Consider the following 22205-nt stretch of genomic DNA (forward strand, 5'->3'; position numbering starts at 1 on the left):
AGTGGTGGGGAGGGAAAAGCTTTCAGTTCCAACTAATAATGCATCACACTGATCCCTCATCTAGAGCCAACACCTGAACCCACCACACCAGGAGCTGGAAGCAGAAGGGATTCTCTGCTTCCCAGAGAACACAGCCACCTTTGCTCCAGAGCCCTGCTAAGCTACAAGTGAGTGTTTCATCGCTCTGCTCTGATGGCAGCAGACAAGGGCTCCCCAGAACCTTCTCCTGCTTTCACCTACTTGTTGGGGTACTTGCGGAAGATGTCCCTGATGACCACGATGGCCTCCTGGACCACATAGTTGACCTTGGTCTGGATGAGGTCCAGCAGGGTGCTGACACAGCGCTCTGCAGATTGCTGGAGAGAAGAACAGAACAACACAATGAAACACGTGGAAGCAAAACTCCTGCCCAGCCCACAGCAGCTGCTGAGGAACGAGACATGCAGATAAGGAAAGGTCCAGAGGTGGAAACCAAGAGGATGACAGCCACCAACTCTATGTGTGTGTCCAGAAAAAAACTGCAGGTTGACAAATGCTTGTGTATGACAGCAGAGATAGCAGCTGATTCCAGCTCCTGCAAAAAGTAATGGCTGAAGCAGCTGTGCCAGTAGGTAGTTGGATCACCACACGAGACCTTAAGAACACTGCTTGCATTACTACTCATACCACCCTCTTGCTGCCTAGCAGGTGAAACAGGCCACTGAACAAGCTCTCTTGGACTTGCCCAAGCTGTGGCAGTGAAGGCTGAGAGAGTTTTGACATGGACTACTGAAAGATGTCTGGAGAGGTTAGAAGGCAGGAGAAAACCATGCTGTCAATGATGCAGCAAGAACAGCAGCAAAAACCAGCTCACACCAGCAACAGGCTCAGTATTTTGGGGGTGAGGTCACTATCAACATGTGAAGATACAGCTATAAATAGAAATCCATCTGTTGCCAATGCAGTTTTCACATGAATGAGTTCAAAATTCCCAGCCACAGGCATTGTAAGATAACAAGGGCTGGACACTGGCACACTCCAGGAACCAGAACTGGAGTTAGAGGGAAACAATTCCGGGAGGTCTATTCCCAAACAGAAGAGAGAGGAAGGACATCCCAGGAGCAACCAACTCCTGTACCACAGAGTCTGAAATAAGGACAAGGATCTGGCAATCAGCACAGCACATATGAAGCCTCATTACACAGCTGGTGATTAATGTGAGCAGCAGACTGCTCAGGACACTGCCTGGGCAGCCACCAGCAGAACGTTCATAAAGCACTCAGGATGGAGACAGGGGTGGCAGGCACGGGCAGCCACCTAGGAGGATGTTCCAGTTCTAGTGAGTTCATTGACCCCTTCACTTGCAGAGCACTCGAAGGCTGGGGAGGAGGAGGTGGAATGAAATGGCATTTAAGTCAGTCACAGGAATCAGATTTTTCAGAATGGGCAAAAATCTCAAGGGCAAATCTCAGACTTGTAGAGACGAATTTGGGACAAGCAGAGACTAAGGCCTCCTGGTGACTTCTTGCCCCTGTGACTCTTGGCACTGGCAACAGCCAAGAGAGGAGACACTATCACTCAGCATCTGTTGTCTTTGCAAACTGACACTCAAGGCCATGAGACTCTCCCCTGAAATTCACATAGAACAGAAAAATATACAAAATATATAAAATAATATAAAATTGTATTAATGGTATTTTATTTTTAATGATGCCTCTCCCTCCTTAGCACAACTTCACAGGTACTTTGCCACTATGGAGGCAGCCAAAAGGCAATCTGACAATGTCCTGCTCTGGTCTCCTTTCCTGCTCATGAGGAGATCTGAGGCCTGTGACCCGAGACTCTGATTTCATGGAGACTGAACATGGCCCTGGCCCAAGAGTGACTGACACTGCTCACAGTGGGAACCTCACTGCAAGTCCTTGCTAGCCAGACACTTCAGAGCCTGCAATTTAATCCTTACCAGTTTCTCATCAACTTCCACTGTTGTTTTTTTTTAAATAAGTGGCCTCAAGGGGCATTTGGATAAATCTGTCCTAAAACAACTCTGCTCTATAGAACCTACAGCATCAGTCACTGTTTGCAACAAGTAGTCCAGCCCTTCAGAGCCTGCCACCAACAAAGCTTCAGAGCTGCAGAATTAAAAGAAAATTAAAGTTTATTTTTCTTTTCTTTAAACACTTGGAGGCCTGATTTTTTCCAGGCAGAGCACAACATACCCTCTGAAATAGGCAGTACTGATTTTTATCCCAAGAGTCCCTTGGAATGTGAGCAGTCATGTGGGCACAGGCACAGTCAAGCAGTCCCTCTAACAACACTTCCCTGTAACAAAATACATCTCAGCTCACACCATCCCTTGTAAACACATTGCTGTGTGAAGGTGGGCATCCCTCGGGCCTGCAATGCTCTGCAAATGGATGAAAGAGTGCCCCAACCAGAACAGCTTGCAAGCTGGAATGACACAGGACAGGCAACCAACATGAAACTTACTGTTTTTCTGTAGGAACCAAATGAAAGCCCCCAAGATTCCTGTAGTACATACCATGCTCACAGCCATAAGCCTCAGTGATTTCTAAGACCTGGGCTGCTGGCAGAATTTACTGTCTTACTCTTCTAGGAGAGACAATCAGACAAAAGGTAGAATCCTTGAAGGCAGAGCTGAGGCTCCCCACAATACTCATTTATCAACAGCTTCCTTGGCTGTTCCCTGTGTCAAAAAGCAGATTTCTAAGCCTTGGGAGCTCGGACACTGGTGGCTGTAAGAGCACTCACCCTTCCATTAGTCATAACTCACAGTGCAAACAGCCTCTAATAAACAGAGATGCACCAGGGACGGGGATTAACCTAGAGATGAGGACACTGTAATGAGTTTTTCTATATTTGCCCTCTTTAAAACTGGCTCTTGTCAGAGGAGTAAACAGGTCTCACCTTTAGCAGCACTGTCATCAAAGGATCATTGCCAAAAATCAAGGTTAACACTATTTACTGAGAGAGACAATTACACAGTTAGATGGTCACTGCTCATCTGCTGGGACATCATTGTTAGTCCTTTGCAAACTGAGTGTGACTGTCACGGTATCAGAGATGGGAAGAAAGAGCAGGGGGGATGAGGGCAGGAAAGGCTAAAAACTCCTAAAGCCACCTTGATGCTGCAAGGAATACACGACCTTTCGTGTGACAGTAGGACAGACAGCCAAGTCCTAGTGAGGAAAGTCCTTACTGAGAACTAAAGCACCACTACACAAAGGGCTGCCATCAGCTGATTCTTACTTCTCAGCAGCCCCCTCCCTTGCTGAGGAGCGTTCTGTCCTGTCAGGGCTGTGGGCTCCATCCAGGCTCCTCCTGCTCTGACCCACAGGCACAGCAGCGACAGCCGGGCAGCCCCACGCCTCTGAGAGCTGCAGGGAGAGGAGCTGCCCAGGAGGCAGCTCTCCCAAGACAGGAGCTGGTGCCCTCCTCACACAGATTTACAGTAGGGAAACCTGTGCCCTGACACTATACTCAGCCAGGCATGATTAGGTTTTAATTAAATCTGCTGTCAAGCAATGCTCATGGGAACACACTTGCAAAAGCTAAACAGGCTCAGCTGAAATTAGACCACTTATGTGACATTCTGCACTCAGTTATCAGTTTACTGAAAAGTACCACCAGCACAGTATAAGTCTTCTCTCTCTTCAGAGGCTCTCTGAGCTCCTGTCAGGCATAGCAGCTTCCTTTACAGGGAAACCAACAGGGATATCACTAGAAAAAAAACAACATTCTATTACGGGCATTTTGGTGGATGTTCAACTGGCAGAGGACATTTCAGACTGTTGTACTGTGAACTGCAGAGGTTCTTGGGAAATTACTTGTTTAAGCATGTAGGCTACAGAGAACACACCCACCAAAGCTAAGAGCTGTACAGACCTTCAATATTAGATAAGCAGAGAGGGTCACTCTGTGTTTGTGCAAACTGCACTGAAGTGCCCCAGATCTTTGTAATCCTGTGTGTGTTCTGTTCAGCTGAAATGGGGGACACAAAGCACTTCCTGAGTTCCTCTACTCAATCTTTTCTCCTTCCCACCTCAAAAGGTCAGGCCACAGCTATTAAAGGAAGTCCATTGTTCCACTGAGGCCAGAACAGTAAAACACTCCATCAGGGATGCTGGAGCTCCCTTGCTCTGCTGCAAGCTGAGGCCCGAGGAGCACCCACCCTCCTGTGAGGTGCTCAGCTGGGGCCCATCAGTGTGATGCATGCAGGTCATTTGGTGGCCAACACAGAAGCAAATAAAATCTGTGTAAGATGGGAACGAGATGGCAAAGCTCATCATTGCTGCTGAAGACAGCCAGCCCCACAGAGCCCCAGATACTTGCCTCCACCTTGATGGCACAGCGCCCGATCGCCCGGACAGCCTTGCGCACAAAGTCAACGTCCACCTCGGTAGCATATTCCTTGAGCTCTGCCAGCACCTGCAGGGAAGGCACAGCAGGGTGAGTCCCTGGGCTCAGGGAGAACAACCCACGGACAAGCCATGCTACTTGTGTGCCAGCACGTGAGCAGGATGGACTCTCCCACAGCTAACCACACACGCTCAAAGCCAGCACGGTCAAACTCTGCCATCAGTCTCTGCCTCTGAGACCCACTGCCTTGGATTAGGAAGCAAGATTTGCTGGCCAAAGCCAAAAGGTGGCTTGGGCTAGATTCATTTTAAAGCTCCCCTGAACAAAAGCTGGGAGAAAAGTCAGCCCTGCCAAACTTGGATGCTGCTGTTCCTTCCTACGCTGAAAATCCATGGACATGGGGTCACATCCAGGCACGTGGATTGTTATTACAGTTTGTTGTAGTTCTTTGTCTACATTCACTGCATGCAAAGCTTTAAGCAACAACCATGTTTGATCTCTCCTTTCCTGTGCTGAGATGAACCTCTGGATCTCTACTGGATCCAAAAGGAGGAGGTAGAGATCTGAGGACACCCTGGAACACCGACACAGAGATGAATGATAGTGTGAAGATTTTTCCCTTCTTAACAACAAGATTTACCATTTTGTCTGTTTTTTTCTAATGGAAAGTGGACAAGGGTTTAAACCAGGACCTGTTGGGATCTTACAGATGACTAACTGAAGAGCTACTTTATTTTAAACAAATAACTTGGCTTAAAAAAACAATTTTAAAAAGAGACGCTATGCAATTTACTTTCCCCAAAATCTCATTTGTTTCAGTTTCTTATGTCAAACATGACATCAGAGATTTCACTGTGATGTCACAAACAGATTGCAAGGGAGAGGTGAGCAGCACAAAGCAAGGCAGCTGCTTGAAAAATCTCTAGTTGATGCCAATTGCTCAGAACAATGACAAGATAAAGAGGCCTTGAAGGGCCAGACTGCAGACAAATAAATTTGCAAGGAGTAGACAGGACATCTGTGTTTTGAAGCTTTATTATTTCCTGGATGATCTATGTTGGACAGTACTCAGAGCACACAGGTTCAGTAGCTTGTGCTTTTCAAATACTGCCCAAGTGCCCCGGATTCAACTGGTCTGTGCCTTGGACTGCAGTGGGCAGAGAGATGCAGAGGCTCAACAAGCTGCACAGCGGGGAGGTGGGTAGAGGGCTGCTCTCCTTGGGTCTTATTTCAGGGTGTACTTTTGATGAAGCTTGAGGGTTTTTTCAGGAATGCTTCTTTAGAATGAGGAAGAGACTCATCTGTTAGTCTGCAGATCCCAGCCCCAGACTGTGCCCTCCAGACACCACTGCCTTCCATCAACAACCTGCATTATCCAAACATCCTGCATTAGAACTGTTTTGAGCCTCCCAAGAGCAAACAGAAAATTCTGTCTACATTCTCATGGAAACTGATTTCCGGAATGTTTTCCATGTGTCCAGCACAAAAAGGGTGTGAATTACCTTGCTCTGTTAAAAAACAAAACAAAACAACACAAAAACAACCACCAGAGGAGAAAGCTGAAGAGGGCTGCTTTAAAATGTCACATTAAATGAAACTGCTCAGTGACAATTAGGAGAGGACAATAATAGCACTAACCAGGGGCATTAATCATTCTGCATTAGTGTTAGGCCTGGTAGCTAGGGTGGCACTTGAGAAGTCTTCCTTTAAGAGAGAAATTTGGATTAAAACTACATCAAAGCCAAGGAGAACCTACATTGTAAATCAGTCTCAATTCAGTTTAGCTTCAGCTTTGTACAATTTCCACTCTGGAAGCAAGTTAAGGGAAAAAAAGAAAAGGATTATTGTAGCTGAAGAGTGCCTGTGCAAGGGTTCAACAATTTAACTAATACAATTGAAATTCAAAGCTCAGTAATGTTTGGCCATTCTGAATGCCTCTCTTGCAGGCACAGCCCTCACTTGAAACAAGCCTCTCACTCCAACTCAGCACTGGCAGTGACTCATGTGACAGGAGACATCAGCTCTCCCTCTGGAATTGTGATCTGTAAACCAAGCTCTGCCTCATGCCATGTTATTAACACTTAAATCATGGAGGAAATGCCCAACACCTCCTACTAAGTAGCTGCAAAGAGCCCTACAGCAGGGACAGTGATGCCTCAAAGCCAGGCCAACACCAGCAGTGGTTACTACAGCCTCAGGCGAGGACCTTGAGAAGTCAGAACCCAGGAGGACACATCAGAACTGGCTCAGCTGACCTGGGCAATGTTTGCTTGAGAAGCCAGGCGGATCATGATGTCTAGTTTCTCCAGTTTGACATAGATGGGGTCGTTGTACTTCACAAAGAACACCTTGATTTCCTGCTTCAGGATTTCAGGCCTGGAGGGAACATAAGTGGTTTCATTCAAGACAGGCAAAAAACCATGCATCTTGTGTTTAGAAATCTAACCAAACATTCACTGAGAAACAGAACCGTGTCCAGGACACACCGACCAACATACCAGAACAAAATCTGAAGTTAGAAGGTTAGAGAAAAAGTTTGTTTAAATACAAACTGCAGAATTCGAGTCTCTGTAACTATGCCTACATCTCTGCCTCCTCCCTGTGACCTGCTGAGCCAACCCCTGCAGTCAGTGGACGTCAGTGTTTTCAGGGAAAGCACACCATCCTCATCTCCATGCGAGATCCACCTACAAACTCATTTTCTGCTTTCATTTGCAGGATGCCAGTGCACAGTAACTCTGCCCTGAATACAATCACAAAGTGCTTTCCAACCTATCACACCTTTCCAGCAAGGAAGAAGAGTATTTAAACATGCAAGTGGGAGTAAACTGGTGAAAAAAAACAACCCACAGTACATGAGTGTGTCACCAGCTTGATTCTTCTGTGCTGGGGAGAACGGCACAGGCACATTGAGCTTCTACAGGTCACTGTGAACTGGTTTACATCCTCCTTCCTATTTGCAATCTGATTTACAGTCTAATGGGAGGGCAGTTCTTACTGCTCTTAAACAGGTGGTGAGTAGAGAGGCAAGTAAAGAAATACTTTGTGATACTGGTACCACAAATATGTTGTAAAGAAAATCAATCCAAGTTACCAGTCATGAGACTGTTTACTTTGTCCCTCAGGGGATCTGACCCTGTATTAAATGAAGTGCTGTGCATGTGGAAATATATAAAGGTCTGGGATAACCAAATGCCCTTCAACAAACCAGGAAAAACACACCTGAGAGGCTTTACCTTTTCTGCACAATCAAGTTTATGTTCCTCAGGGCAACATATTGAACTTCGGGCTCTCCAGACAGCAGGGTCACCAGCGGAGGGGCAAGTTTCTTCAGCAGCATGTTGTAATAGTCAGAGTCCTTGGGAAGGAGTTCCAGGAACTTCATCAAGACCTTCACTGCTGACAGCACCACTGCCGAGTTGGCGTGGGACAGCCGAGGGGTCACCCGCTCACAAATGCTGGAGACAGAGGAATAAAAAAGGGTTCACATTCCTTTCAGAATGTCAGTTTTTTCAGGTCTTATCTGAATCTAGGAGATTTAGCTGAATACAGCTTCCTCAGACACTTCTCTGATTTGGTTTTGTTCACAAAGAATGGTAAATGTCCTGCTTTCCTGAACACAGCACTAGGGGAACAGGAATGCCTCTCACAGCTTCACATCTCCCTCCTGCCACAGTTGGCTCAGGAACCCTTCCAGCTCTCAGCATCAGAGTCCCAACATTTGCTCAGTTATTAGCTTTTTCTGTCCTTGCCTGGTGGCATTATCTATTCCTGTGATCTTGTCTGTCACCTACAAACACAACTTCAGCAAAGCAGCTATCAGACAAACACTTTAGCCCCCACAGAATCACTCAGAGGTGATATACACTTCTGGGTTGCTTGGGGGGTTTCCTGCCATGTGTGCCAATTGTTTCTGAAAGAAAAAGATTTGTGACTCTGAGGACACAGGGAAAGAGTGACCTAAATACCCTCCCAAGCCTCAGCAGATCCTACAGTGAACAGTATCCTAAACAACCCATCCCAAGTAGAAAGGAAGTTTGGGTTCATATGGTCTTTCTTACAGCATCTGTCAAGTTTCTTCCCACCCCCTCCTGCATATTGCTAACCCAGAACAAACTTATTGCCATCTGTGCCTCCCAAAGTTTCCTCCCCTGAAAGATTTGCTTTCATCCACCCTGGGATGGAAGCAGCATGGCTAACTGGAGAGCAGAGGAGTCTGCAAGTCAGAGCCACCTCGTCACCTGGCAGGCCAGAGCTTCTCCATCCCTCAGTTTCTCCTTGCACAGGGTAATGACACCAGTCTTGCTGTAAAGGACAGCACTGCATAAAACAAGGTCTGCCATTCTTCTCTCTGAAAAAAGGCAGCTCTGAGAGCTGAACTCCACACAAAGGAGTACCAGTAGCTCCTGCCCATCCAGTTTTACACACCACTCTTCAGAGGAATTCCGGGTGAGGAACTGGGACATGTTCACAGTTGTTCAAACTAAGCAGTCCCTTTCTGACAAAGCTAGGATAGCACTGGCCTGACACCCTGGGGATCTCTGCAGGTTTCTTGCACTTGTTAATAGCTGTTTCTGGCACAGAAACAGAGCACAAGGGGGAGGGAAGTATCAAGACTACTGTCAGGCTTTTAAAAAAGAGTGGATTGTCTGTTGTGCATCAGAAGACTCCCTGAAGAAACCCACCAGATGCCAAAACGCCTGCCCAGGATTTTGCTTGTGGGCTTGTGCCCCTGCCTCTCCCTTCACCCCCCACATCACCTACATGAAATCTATCAAGTTTGAGAATTCCCCTGTTCTGAGTAATTTTCTCTCCTGGTTCCTTGTTCCCTTGGGTACAGAGTCTGACTTTTTGTGATTCTAGACAACAATGAGGAGAAGGCTTGAAGTGCAGTTTAACACACCACTACCTAAGCCTTAAGGCCTTAGTATTTAGGTTTAGTCATTGCAGCTAAATGTAAAAGCACAAGGGCGAATTTTTATTGCTAAGAAAAATAATTTCTTACCTTTACCCTCAGTTCTGTTATAACACAGACTAGTTTTCAGTTAGAAAAAGTATTCCAGTCTCAGACCTGCAGTACTTTGGAAGCCCCCAATCCTAGAGGGGCTTCTTGCCTCTCAAAGTAGCAAGACCAGATTTTAAAGCTCTGCTTTAAAGCAGAAAATCCTCCAAAGAGTGCTTCCAGATGGGTCAGCCATTGTTATAGGCTTAGGCTGACCCCCCTCAACAAAGCCAGTTCCTGTAAGAACCAGCCTTTTACATGCAAAAAAGTAAAAAAATAAAAAAAAACAACAAAGCTACTGATAAACAGAGAAAGTGGCTCTGCAAAGGACAGGGGCAGGTTTCGTGCATCAGCCCAAACTACCATCACTTGCCTCCCTTTTAAATCTGTCTTACTTCAAGTCTTACTTGTGCTGTCTCACACCTGAGCAGAGATCCCTGTTGTCACAAGCCCTGTTCAGAGCTGCGACACTGCCAGGAGCCTGCAGCTGCCCTGCTGACCAACCCCAGGTGGCTGGTGCCAAGAGCAGGAACAAGCGTTACCTCTGAGCCTCGCGGTCATCCTTGGGGTTGTAGTTGGACAGACAGTCCAGGATGAAGATCTGGCCCCACTCTGTGCACTCATTTAAAGCTGTCAGGAGCTTGTTAATGTTCTGAGGGTTCAAATCCAGCAGGTTGCTGTTGGGATGCGACTCACTGATTTCTGACAAGGCAGCCACAGCATTTGCCACCACCTGGGAAGAGAGAAGGAGAGGCCGTCAGGGGCTTGGCAGAGGTTAACCCAGCCTTAGCATGGGCTACACGTGGGAAACAAACAGAAAGATCCTGGGCAGCCACCATATCAGTCATCAGAGCCCTTCAGGGACACAGCACAACCTCACAAACAGCCTGGAGAGCCCAAAGCTTTGACTGTATCTTTGCTCTTTGCTGAAGTTTGAAGTCTCTCAAGGAAGAAGTGAAAGAACAGCAGCACAGCAGGAGGGGGCTGCTGACACACTCAGCAAACATGGAAAGCCACCACAGACGATGCAAAAGCATTTTGCTAAAGAAATTACAACTTGGAAGTATTTCCGCTGAAAAGAAACAAAAGTTAAAGTTGCCTCTGGACAGAACAGGGACCTAGGGCCAGGACCTCACAAGAGACTACTCTGGAGGGAGGGAGCAAGAGGTGGCATCAGAGGGTGTCCACATGGAGCAAGAACATCTCACCTTCCTGGCAGGCTCCAGGCTTCCACCCTGGCTTGCTTCAAGTAGGCATCATTTTCCCCACTTCCAGGAGATGCTCAACTGGTACAGCCAAGGTTTCAAAACCTCTAGCTGCCCTACACACTGAGGAGTGGAAGCCTCTTGCCTCATTTCCCCATGGAAATCATGTGGCACATTGCTTAACATGATCCAAGAAATAAGAACTGCCTCCTCAGGAAGAGGAGATGTCAGGTGGTAGAAAGCCTTCAGCAAGTCTGTCAGGTCACCCAGTTTGAAAGCAAACACAATTTCCCTAAAATGGACAATTTCTGCTAATTTTTTAATGCACATTTCAACTCCAAATAGTCTCCATAGCATCCATGTGCCTGCTAGGCACTTCAGGGAGTCCCACTAGCAAGCACTCCAGCACAACTCACCACTGAAACCATTCCTGCTGCATTTCAGACTCTATAAGGCAGCACAAGCCCAGGGTCCAGCTTGACAGGAGCAAGAAGTGGGAGTGCAACACAAACTTTTAATTCTTAGTTCTATCCTCAGAGTCAACAGTTATGTTAGCAGATGTCATGTGAAGGTTTCTTAAATAGAAGAGCTGCAGAATATGTAGACCAAAATAGAAAATCTGCAGACAACAGAAGTCTTATTTGTTTAACTGACTTGAAAAAGGATTTAAGCCTGAGCTTGGCACACAAAACTGAAATACCCTGTGAAAAGCCACTTTCAGGATATTTCACAATGTGTATCATGTCCAGCCCAACTCACAGTTCATACCTGCAAAAATTAAGATTTACAGCATTATTTTCTACGGGATCAAGGAAAGGAAACATTTTACCTACAACTGCCTGATCCTTTGGCTGACTAAAGATGCTTTTGATGCAGCACACTGAAAACAAGAACAGCACAACCAGAAAATTCTCTGCATTGTTCCCATCACTGCTTGTCATTAAACCAATATATTCCAGAGTCACTGCACAAGCACAGCAATGATGATTGCTTTGCATTTCACACCTAGAAGTCAGAGATAGGATTTCAATCCAAGATTTTAAGAATTTCATTAGCTGAATGAGCCTTCTGTCACCAAAATCATTAGCAATCAGAACTTCTGTCTTCTTGTACTGTTTTAATGAGTAGCTTATTAAGATAGGCTGTTTATTCTGCCCATTATTTAATTTGCCTAATTCTGGAATGGTTAAGGTGACACAGCATAAAACTGAAGTAAAAGACAATTTCATTTCATTTGGGAAGTTTGCAAGTGAAGACAAATCATAAAAGCAAGTGAAAAGCACAAAACCATTGGAAAAAAGCACTTATAAAGTGAAATTGGGACTTTGGTGAAAAAAATGGAGGTAATAAAATAGTGACAGAGCCGAAGCACCAGAGCAAGGTGCCTGGCAGCTGTACTGAGGAACAGGGCTGAGCTCTGGCAAACGCGCTGCCAGGCACTACCCTCCCTGCAGCACCCGGGCCACGGGTGCCCTGAGCCCTGGGGCAAGCTCAGGGCACAGGAGCTGCCCTTCAGCTTCCTCCCCTGCAGAGGTGCAGCCCATCCCCTGGAGTCTGCCACGGGCAGAGGACGTGCAGAAGTGCTGGCACCAGGGGCTGCCTGGCACACCTCTGCTCCAGCCCACACACCCGCCTGGGAACGGGGTCTTCTTCTTAGGATCTTCTCGGGCTCTCTTCAGGAACTCCCTGGGCAGCACACATGCAGGCATCCCAATCACAGCAGAGGATGAGACACTACGTGGCAACCCACCAGGTGCCCAACTGCTGTGAAAAGCAGCCGCAAGAAAGAGTCAGGTGGCAAGATGCACCTAGGAGCACGGGCTGTGGCCTCTTTGGGTGTCACAAAAAAAGGACTGGAAGGGGCTGTGAAGCATTTGGTGGCAGCTGAGTCCTGCCAGGTAGGCTGGATTCTGCAACCCCAAAGTGCACAGTTACAGATGGGCCTCACCTTTGCCTTAGCAGAGCAGTGCTGCTGTCAGCTTGGTGACAAGGAGATAAATGGAGCAAAAGGAGTAAGGGAAGGGATGGGAAACATCTTCAAACTTCAAGCAACGTTTATTAACAAAAAAGTACTCTCTGGCGATTTGCACTGAACATATTGATACGTTACAGTATGCCAACAAAAATAATTAGCATCTTCAAGGCTTTTTCCACAGCCACAGCACAGTTGAAATGAGCACAGATTTCAGGAACCAGTCCAATATAAACACTGGTTCAAGTCTCCTCACTCACCTCTCCTCACTGGCACTGCCACTGGCTTCAGAGGGAGGCAGGAACATGGAGCAAGACGAGCTGGTGCTGTGGGGTTTCATTCCAGGACACACCAGTCCTGCTGTGCTGACAGCTCTCACCAGGTGATGCCTCAGGACACAGGCAAACCAAGACTGAAGCAGTGCCCACAGTTTGAGATGCTAACAGCTACCACTCAGGTATGGAACAAAGGTCCATTAAGAAGCAGTCAACACCAGTTCATGTTATCATATGACCTGGGAACCTAGTATGTATTCTGGCAGTCACAAAAGTGTCCTGGAAATACTTAGAAAGATGTTTTGGCCAAAGAAAATCTACAGCAACAAAGCTGAACCTTAAGTCTTCAACTCAGCTGACACTTGATCCTTAACAGAGCAACATAAAATAGTGAAGTCCAACTACACTGAACAGCAAGTAAAAGGTGCAAAGTCATAAAACAAGCTACATAACAGGGTGGGGTTTTGTACCTTGAAAATAAATACTATGTATTGCTGGGGGACATACTAGAAGCAAAGTTAAAGCTTTACAAGTGGTGTAGGACAGAGTTCTACTGGAGAAGTTTCACAGCCAGTTTCTTCCTTGGCTAACGAAAAAAGCCACAAGCTTCTTCAGAAGAGTATTCTATGCTTCTGAAAACATGAAATAAGCTCATTCTGATGAGAAACTAAGCAGGAGTAGAATAACTTATTCAGAGGTTGGAAGGAGGAGACTAGAAGGGCAAGAAACTACGTCTAGTATAGTCTTTAATTCCCAAAAACAATGAAAAAACCAAGGCCAACACACTAGCCACAGATATGTGAGCCAAAACAATCAACAAACAGGGAAAACTTTAAAAAGTGAACTCTGTGGCAAAATGCCTCACTTGACTCAAAACTGAGAAGACAGATTTCAAGCTAACAGGTACCAACCAGTGAGAGTCAGCCTAAAAACAACCTAGAGAGTATCAATGCAGAGCAGATTGCAAATTTAATAATAATAATAGGCCCCTGGCTTGCTGATGTTTATCAGTTCACCCTGGGCACACTTCACACTATGTCAGTGCAGTCACAGCAACGTCCTGTCAGGGACAGTCGAGCCCAATGACAAGAAACCTGCTTTTTGGCTGGAATTTCCCAATACATTTAGACTCGGAGAAGTGTCATTGGGATGTAGATAACAATCTCACAGGCTCTTATTAAAAACAAAATAAACCCTGCACTTACATTACTAGATTTAACAAGAGCCCAACATTTTTAAACCCACATACAGACAAACCCCCCTCTGCAGCCAGAGAGACCAGATCCAACCTCAGGGAGAGCTGCAGAGGTAGGAACACAGATTTACCAGTTATTCCTTCTGGCAGCTCAAACCTTTAGCTCTGAGCAAATGGTATAAATTACATTAACAAGGAGGAAAGGGGGTGGGTGAAAACCTGAGAGTCTGACTACCAACCCACACAGAAAAGCTCTGCAGGGAGTGGGGGACAGAAGGGAAGCTAGACAGCTCTAGAACGCCAAACAGTCAAAGCAATCAGATTATTTTGCTAGTATCCCAGGCTAATTGGAAATTAAACCAAGTGTGTAATGGAGTTAACAAAATACAATGTTCTGCTGCTTGAAACAGGAACCTCTGGCTCACCATCCCACTAAAATAAGGAGAAAATTAAGAGGAGGAAAAATGAAAATGCTCTGAAAAGTTGCTGAGGAAAAGGAGCCTTCCCCACATAGCTGGAGGCTCCTGCCCTCCAGAGAGCCAGGCACATGTGATGTTTTCCAGAAGAGGTGCTGACATTTCCTAAGAGCATGCTGGGCTTGCTTGGTGCACTCGTGGCATTAAGCACAGACTCTCAGATGGGACATGAGGAGCATCCACATGGATGCGTATTTCACAAGGCCACTTGTCTTCATGACCAGAGGATGCTGTGTGCCTGGAAGGCCCCCAGCAAGCACCAACACAGACAAGCTCTGGAGTACATGACCCCTGCTTCTGCTAATGGTAATTATGTCTTTCATCTACAAGCCCCCCTTTCCTTTGCTTCCCTAGAAATGGTCTATGAACTATTAAAATGGCCCAAGCAGGCAAGTTAGAGCCTGTGTGAATCTCACACCGTTAACACGCTTAACATACATGGATTCAAACTGAAACCCTGGAAGACTAACTCATCCCCAGGCTATGAATCATCTTGGAAAGCAGCAGCTCACCTGTCCAGCCTTAATTGTGACAGGTTCCAGGGCTCTGGGTAAGTCATTCATCTTCCACTAATTCCATTGCAGAAGGTTCTACTTTAGTGCCCCAAAGTCTGGAACAGCACAGTTGGATATGTGATCAGCTCCTGACCACCACCCAAAAATTGCCCAGGTGGGGAAGACCTCCTGCTTGTTGCTTTGCAAGTGATGAAGTTTTCTGGAGGTGGCAATGGAAGGGAAGTCAAGGCATCATGTCTCCCACAGTGTGCTCACCCTAACTGGTTTTTGCACTTCCCCACTCCTACCATGCACTGCAGAAAGATGCCACTTTGTGGCAGACTAAAACTCCTGCTCTCATGTCCTTGCCAAAATCCACGTATGTTGGTGGTAAGGCAGGAAACCATACTTCCCCCAGCTGTTGAGCCTCTTGAGGTAGGTGGGCCAGAAGCTGTTCAAGTGTGGCTCCAACACAAAGGGTTTCTCTTTGGTACAACTGAGCCCCCAGAAGCCACAGAGAAATTGCAGTCCCCTCCCTATGCTTCTTCCAGAAAGCACCACGGTGTGATCCCAGCCTGGGTCAGGCACCTACCACACAACAGGAAGGGGTTTTTTTCAGGTATTTTGTAAGGCTCTTTGCAATTTTCCTTGCAGAGGTTGTCACTGGCACCACCCAGTGGCAAACAGGGCTCTCATCTGAGCAGCTGTTGAAGAGAGAGGCATCAGCTAAGCACCAACAGGAGTTATAAAACATCATTGCCACAGCATTTTGTGACAAATGGTGCTTGTCAATAGCTGGAAGTGTCTGTTCTGGTTGAAAATGTAACATCTAGACACATGTCAACAAAATTCCCCAGCCTTCTGATATTGGAGATCCTGGAATCATCTATTCAGCAAGACTAGCACTTTGGAAATTAGACACATGCTGGTGGCAGTAAATGGAAGGAGATAGCTCTGATGGATTAGTCTCTTGAGCTTTATAAATGAGGAGGACAGACTCTGCAGAGACATGGGCATTCATGCATGGTAATACAAACGGGTGGCATCTCTGCCAGAGTGCTGATACTCAAAGGGCAGCGAGAAGCATGGCTCCTGCAGGAGGTGCTCAGACCAGCATCCCTCATCCACAAGCCTGCCAAAAAACCCAGACAAAATCAGGTCCCTCACACAAGCCTGAAATTCCCTCACACCTGTTTGGGAGAGACAAAACTAGCTATTCAGTAGGTCAGACATGGATCTGGTCCTGCTTTAAACTGCTGCCATCTCGTGGTCTCACTCAGTCCCGGCTCCAACCATGATCAGTCACCAGGTCTGATTCACATGTCAGAACGATCAGGAAAAGGAAAAAAGAACTTTGTCCAAGATTTCAGAGAGCCTCTGGTCATCAGTAGGTGTGTAACACCTCTCACCCCACTGTTAACTACTGCTGGATATCAAATCCTGCAGTCATCTGCCATCCCATGCACAGCAGGAGCACACAGCAGCCCTGAGATGTTCTACTGATACTGTATTTAGTTAGAGCTTGAGGATTATGGGAGGACGTGCCTCCCCACTTGCACTACATCAGAGTAACCAGCAAGAAAGGTCCTTGGGACTAAGCCCAGCAGCACACTGACAGCCTAAAGCAGCCAAATTATGGCTTTATCTTCATCCAGACCTGGTTCTGCTGAGCTTCACGCAAGGACATGCACAGTTCACAGGAAGAAGGGTTTGCCAGAAAACAGCTCTGGGGAGAAATGAGGGCTCCCTCTATGGAGAGAAACTCTTGGGCAGGATCCCAAACGACAAAGAGCAGCCACAAGCACATCAGGCCCATCTGTGAAACCAGATTAGAGACTCCATCCACAATCGAACTTCTGCAGCGTAACCCCCCAGCTGCTGGGCCGTGCCCTGGCGCAGCGTGGGCCCCTCGCCCGCACAAGCTGGGGCACCTCACACAACTCAGCTGCAATGCAGGGAGCACCAACCCAGCTGGTACCTTGCTGTGACCAGTCACATCACTCCCGTGCAATCAGAAGTCTGGATTAATTCATCCAGGAGAAACTGCAAAGCTACCACAGAGATTTTTCAGCAAAAGCCAGTGAGCTACCAGCCTGGCGGCAGCCCGTTAACCACGACTGCAGCCAGCTCATCTGGAAGGGGACGATCCTGCTCCTGATCAAATGATCCTGACAACAAAACGTCCAGATAAAGGGGGAAAGGCACCTTGACCATACACCTACAGCACCTTGGCAGGACTTCAGAGCAATGCCCTAAACACCCCCAATCTCCCAGCACACAAGTCTATGGTAATCAACTATTATCATACCAAAGATATGAAAAAAAACCCCAAAGACAAACAAAAAACCAAAAGGTTTCTGACAATGTCACCTCCAACTCAGTCAGACATCTTTATGATGAGGGTGATTAGAGCTCACAGAAACATGCACCCCAATCTCTGCACAATAGGCAATTAGTGAGCCACAGATGGAATTGTTACAACCCAGCTAGAATGGTTGGTGCTTGCTGACGTGCCAGAGGCAGCCAATTACAAAACCACAATAAAATCCTCCCTGAACACAAGTTTTGATCAGGAATTTTTTTAACTCGTGCTTAAAATCCTAATTTCCCAGAAGAGAGAACAAGTGTGGATTTCCCATCTAAAAAATTCTGCTCCATTAAGTGTCTAATGTTGCCTATTTCCACAAGTCATCAAAAGAAGAGAAACATAATACAAATATGAATGAGTTTAGGTAAGGGGTTGCAGTGACTGAAATGCACCATTTGCAGGGGAACAGGCCATAAGGGTAGAACCATCTGTACCATTCTTTTCAGTCAGCTTTCTCTTGATACCAGGTACTGATACATACATTTTACTTCAGAAGAGCCTCCAGGCAGGGCTGCTTTCCATCTGATCTTGGAGAAATACTTCAATAAATATCAGCTTGCACACAAAGATAACTTATTAGGCAAACACAGCTCCTGGTCATCAGGAACCCCCACTGGAATTTCACATTGAGAAAGCAGCAGTGAGCTGGATGGTTTGATGAGGAAGATGAACCTTAATTAGGGGTGGATAGCTCCTGTGCTTTCGAGGGAACAGCTGTACCACAAAGGTATGAATTTCAAAGGGGAGCAAAGCAATAAACCTAACTGGATGGAACATCTGCACGTACTAAAAACTGCAACCAGATTAAACACTGTATTAAGTCAGAATCTACAGGAGCCCCAAACCTGATAAAATCTCTCCCCAGGAACCCTTAAAAAGCAAAAGTACAATGCCTGTCTACAGGAAAAGCTGGGAAACCATACACTGAACACCAGCCACATGATCCTCAGGAAGCCTGCAGGTCTGAAAACACACCACAGGCCCCTTCATCCTCCAAGTTGCACTCTACTGCTGTGACTCCTCAGCTTCAGGAAGAGCAGGTGAGCAGGACACGAGGCAGGTACCGTGACCGTGCAGAGCTGCCATCAATGGCAGCAGCTGCAAAGGCTTTGTTGTCCCATCCTGTCCTCATTACCACCCAGGAGCTCATTAGTTGTATTGATGTTTTATTAGGAATCCCTGTGCTACCTCTGGTGGTTTATTTAGCAAAAGGAGCACACTCTGCCCTTTGGTTTTTTGCCTCTTCTCTCCATTCATTTTGGTCAGGATTAAATGAATGTGATTTTGAAATAGAGATTGTTGCTCTCATAACCAGCACTGGCTCATTTACCAACACAGTTAGCTCCGTAGAGATCTATCAGCAGAAAGGGCAAACAAGACCTTATTAACTTACTAACATCTTTTCAGCCTGAGCTTCTCAACTCACATTCATGTGGCCATAATCAGCAGAAGAAAATCCAAGGCTAGGAGCAGAGTGGGTCCTTTCCCTTTCACAGCACACTCTGCTGCTTGTGAGCCAGAGCATACCAGGGACAAGTATTTAAGAGCAATAAAGCAGCCCCATTAAGTACTTTCAGAGGCTGCAAGGCACACCCTGAACATGAACTTATAAACAGCAGGTGTTCCCCTCTATGCCTCAGAATTGCCCAGGCAGAGTGAGCATTTTCAAGCAGTCATCAATATTCATGCAGAAACCTGGCATAAAACCCCCACCAGGGGGGGCACAGAGGAAAAGCAGCTTTCAAAAGAGCCAGATTTCAGAGGCAAGAGGTGCTTGTATCTTCGGATGGGCACCACTACTCATAGAAGTTCTCTCCCCTGCTAGGAGTTACAACACTGGTATGCTCACTGGGTTCTGGGAGATCACAGGAAAAGATGCTGAATGAGAGAATTATGCAGTGGGGCACTTCAATCCATTGTCCATTATCTTTTGGTTACAAAATAATAGTGGAAGATGCCTGGTGTGGAAATGAGCCCTTCATTAGCTGTGATGAAATACTGATTTAGTAGGTAATTTACTTCTGTGAAGTTCTTGGTCCTGATCTCCACCTCTGCTCTGACAACTCATTTAACTTTATTAAAAACGTAAGTATTGATTTTCTCCACTCATTACAGGCCAGTGGATTTATCTGCATTAGTGAATTAATTCATCCAACCTCTTACTCCGAGAAGAGCCAAAGCCTGCAGGAAAGCAGTAGCTACAAGCTGTCACCACGGGAGCAGCACCAAGCATTTCTTGCTCTTTTGACCCATCTGACCAGGAAGTTAAACATTTCCTGCAGCACTCAAGACAGGCAACACAGGCAAAAGCCCCAAAAGACCTAAGAACTGAAGGCACTTTGTATTTTCTGAGGCAACAAGTTCTCTAACCAACGCAATCCTCACAGCTGCAGTCAAAGAGCCCTCACGTTTCTGATCACCTGCCCATGACAAACCCAAGGTGCTGCCAGAACTTGTACGTTACCATGGGGTTGGAGTCTGCAATCAGGTCACGCAGAGAGTCCAGGAACCCTTGGTCCTCCACCATCTGGGCGTTGATGTCGTGCAGCTTGGCCACGCAGACGGCGGCCGTTTTGCGCACGTAGGGGTCCTCGTCCTTCAGGCACTTGCGCAGGGGCTCGCACAGATACTCCGTGATCTTGTCCACCCGGATGCAGCCCATGGTGCGCACGGCCAGGGCACGGATCAGGGGGTTGGGGTCCTCACAGTCCTGCAAGGGGACAGACTGTGTGGGGAGCAGATCTGCACCGCCAGCCCCCGGCTCCTTCCCACACCATCAGCCTGCTTGTTCCACACTAGAAGCATTCTCACTGATTACATGCTAAAAAAGGCAATTATTTCACATCAGGAATAAAAGGTGGAACTTACTGGTTCACAGAAAAAGTCTGTACCATCTCAGAGATGTTTTCAGGCTATCATAGTTTATAAAATTGTGATCTCAGTGTCCCTTGGTTCTCCCAGGCAAAGCTTCTTCCAGCAAGATCTAGCAGCTACAGCTGAGCTGCAGAGGCAGCTCTCACCACCCGAAAAGCTGCCACAGGCAACTTGCAGACAGAACCAAACACTGCTTTCCAGCCTCACCCTTTCAAAGCAGCAAGAGAATATAATGGGAAACTCAACAACTAAACACAATGTAAGAGTCATCAAGGCCTACTTCTCACAGGCCAACAGTTGTAGACACAAGCACCCCTGGAGCTTGCAGCATCTGGAGCACTGAGCAAAGGCTGGTCTGGAGGTGCTTTTCTGAGGGAAAATAGGCAGAAGGGAATGTAACACCTCACACTTCAGGCCTATGTAATCCTTTTGACATCTAATCCAGCTACATCTCTGAGCAATACTCCTCCAAAATCAGCCCATAAGACGATGGATGCAGCGTGGCCCACAAAAGCATAAGGTACATTTACTTGTCACTGTTTAAACTTCCTACAGTGCCTCAAAGCATACAAGAGAAGAGACATCTCTTGGTGCTGCATTCAACACCTCAGACTGTGAATGGTGTGTGTGGTGCTGAGCCAGTGCAGACTAGTGCAACACCTTCTCTTTAGCACTTGTCCCTCAGCTTGCTGAAAGGAACAGCCACCGTGCTGAACCGTGTCCTCATGGGTCGAGGGAGCAAGTTACCTTCACAAAGCTGTTGACAGCCATGATGGCCATATCTGGCTGGCTTTTGGCATAGTTCATCAGGTACAGGTAGACCAGCTTCTTCAGCTCCAAGTTGTCGGTCTGCATGCAGTTCACAACATCAGGAAAGAGGGAGCTGGGCAGACAGCAGGAACAGAGAACAGGCAGCTGTGATTACAGGGCAAGCAAATGGGTAGCAACAGTATCAGGAACGCTGGAGTTCCATTTTTGCTGCCCTGCTGTCTATTCAGAGGCCAAGTTCCTTCCCAAGACAGTTTGCAATGGCTTTTATGACAACTTGAGAGGCACAGGGGAGGACACAGCCAGCCTCACCACCCAGCTGAGATGACAAACCCACCAGCTATTCCATGGAGCTGTGTGCCACTACACCCAACTGACTGCCAGGAGAAGCAGAGCTGCTACAGGTGAAAGAAAAGCTGCTTTTACCTGACATCCTTCCCCACGGTCATGGCTGCAATAACCTTCTTTACAGCTTCTTTCCTCTTCTCTTTCTTTTCATTATTGAGCTCAGCCTTCAGTTCAAAAATCTCTCCTGGCAGAAGACAAAACAGATTGAGCCTCTTGGGAGAAGAAAAGGGTCAAGCTTTAGGGATAGCTTGAGTAACTTTTTACTTTTGCGGACTGTTCTTCCCATAAAACTGGTACAGCAACATGTGGAAGCTGTCCCAGACCTTCTGGAGAACATGGTTCCCTGAGAAGCAAAGCTGCAACACTTACAGAACCATTTGGGCTCTAAGCTGCTAATGAACAAGCAGTTAACAGAGCCCTGCTGCAGCTCTCCCACTGCCAGAGCATTAAACCACGTCACTGCAGCGGCTGTTTCTCAGGCACAACTATTGTATAACCCTGATGGAAAGGTATTTGGAGATGCTGCATTAGTGTCTGCAAGAAAAAAAACACAACAACTAACTGAAGTAGGAATTTTGCCCAGACTTTTTAACTTTTGCTCATCATCCCCTGCTTCCTGTGAAAGCACTGAGGGAAGAGCAGCTGCAGTGTAGCCAAACCCAGGGTGTGCTGTGGCAGAGACAGGGAAGTGCACATTTAGTCCAGTGGAATAAATTCCTTCTGAGCCAGACAAGTAACACAGCTTGCCTGGATTCTGAGGCTGCTGAAGCAGCTTTTCCCATTGACAAGAATTCCTCCAGATATTTCTGCATGGAAAGTCAGTTCAGGCTGGATCACAAAAGTGGCAAAGCAAGTTGGCAAAAGAAAGC

General features: G+C 46.8%; 1 protein-coding gene across 4 annotated transcripts in view; it reads right to left on the minus strand.

The window, feature by feature from the left end:
* The window catches only part of AP2B1 (adaptor related protein complex 2 subunit beta 1), a 69308-nt gene that overhangs the window by 41542 nt on the left and 5561 nt on the right, over positions 1-22205 (minus strand). For all 4 annotated transcript variants that reach the window (XM_051635486.1, XM_051635483.1, XM_051635485.1 and 1 more), the window contains exons 3-10: positions 21415-21520; positions 20968-21103; positions 19811-20056; positions 9904-10094; positions 7596-7817; positions 6615-6735; positions 4333-4428; positions 241-356 (exon numbers count right to left, since the gene is read on the minus strand). In XM_051635486.1, the coding sequence (XP_051491446.1) occupies positions 241-356; positions 4333-4428; positions 6615-6735; positions 7596-7817; positions 9904-10094; positions 19811-20056; positions 20968-21103; positions 21415-21520 (1234 nt within the window). The remainder of the gene's footprint in view (positions 1-240; positions 357-4332; positions 4429-6614; positions 6736-7595; positions 7818-9903; positions 10095-19810; positions 20057-20967; positions 21104-21414; positions 21521-22205) is intronic.

Source organism: Apus apus, chromosome 18, assembly GCF_020740795.1.
Source record: "Apus apus isolate bApuApu2 chromosome 18, bApuApu2.pri.cur, whole genome shotgun sequence".
Lineage (NCBI taxonomy): Eukaryota > Metazoa > Chordata > Aves > Apodiformes > Apodidae > Apus > Apus apus.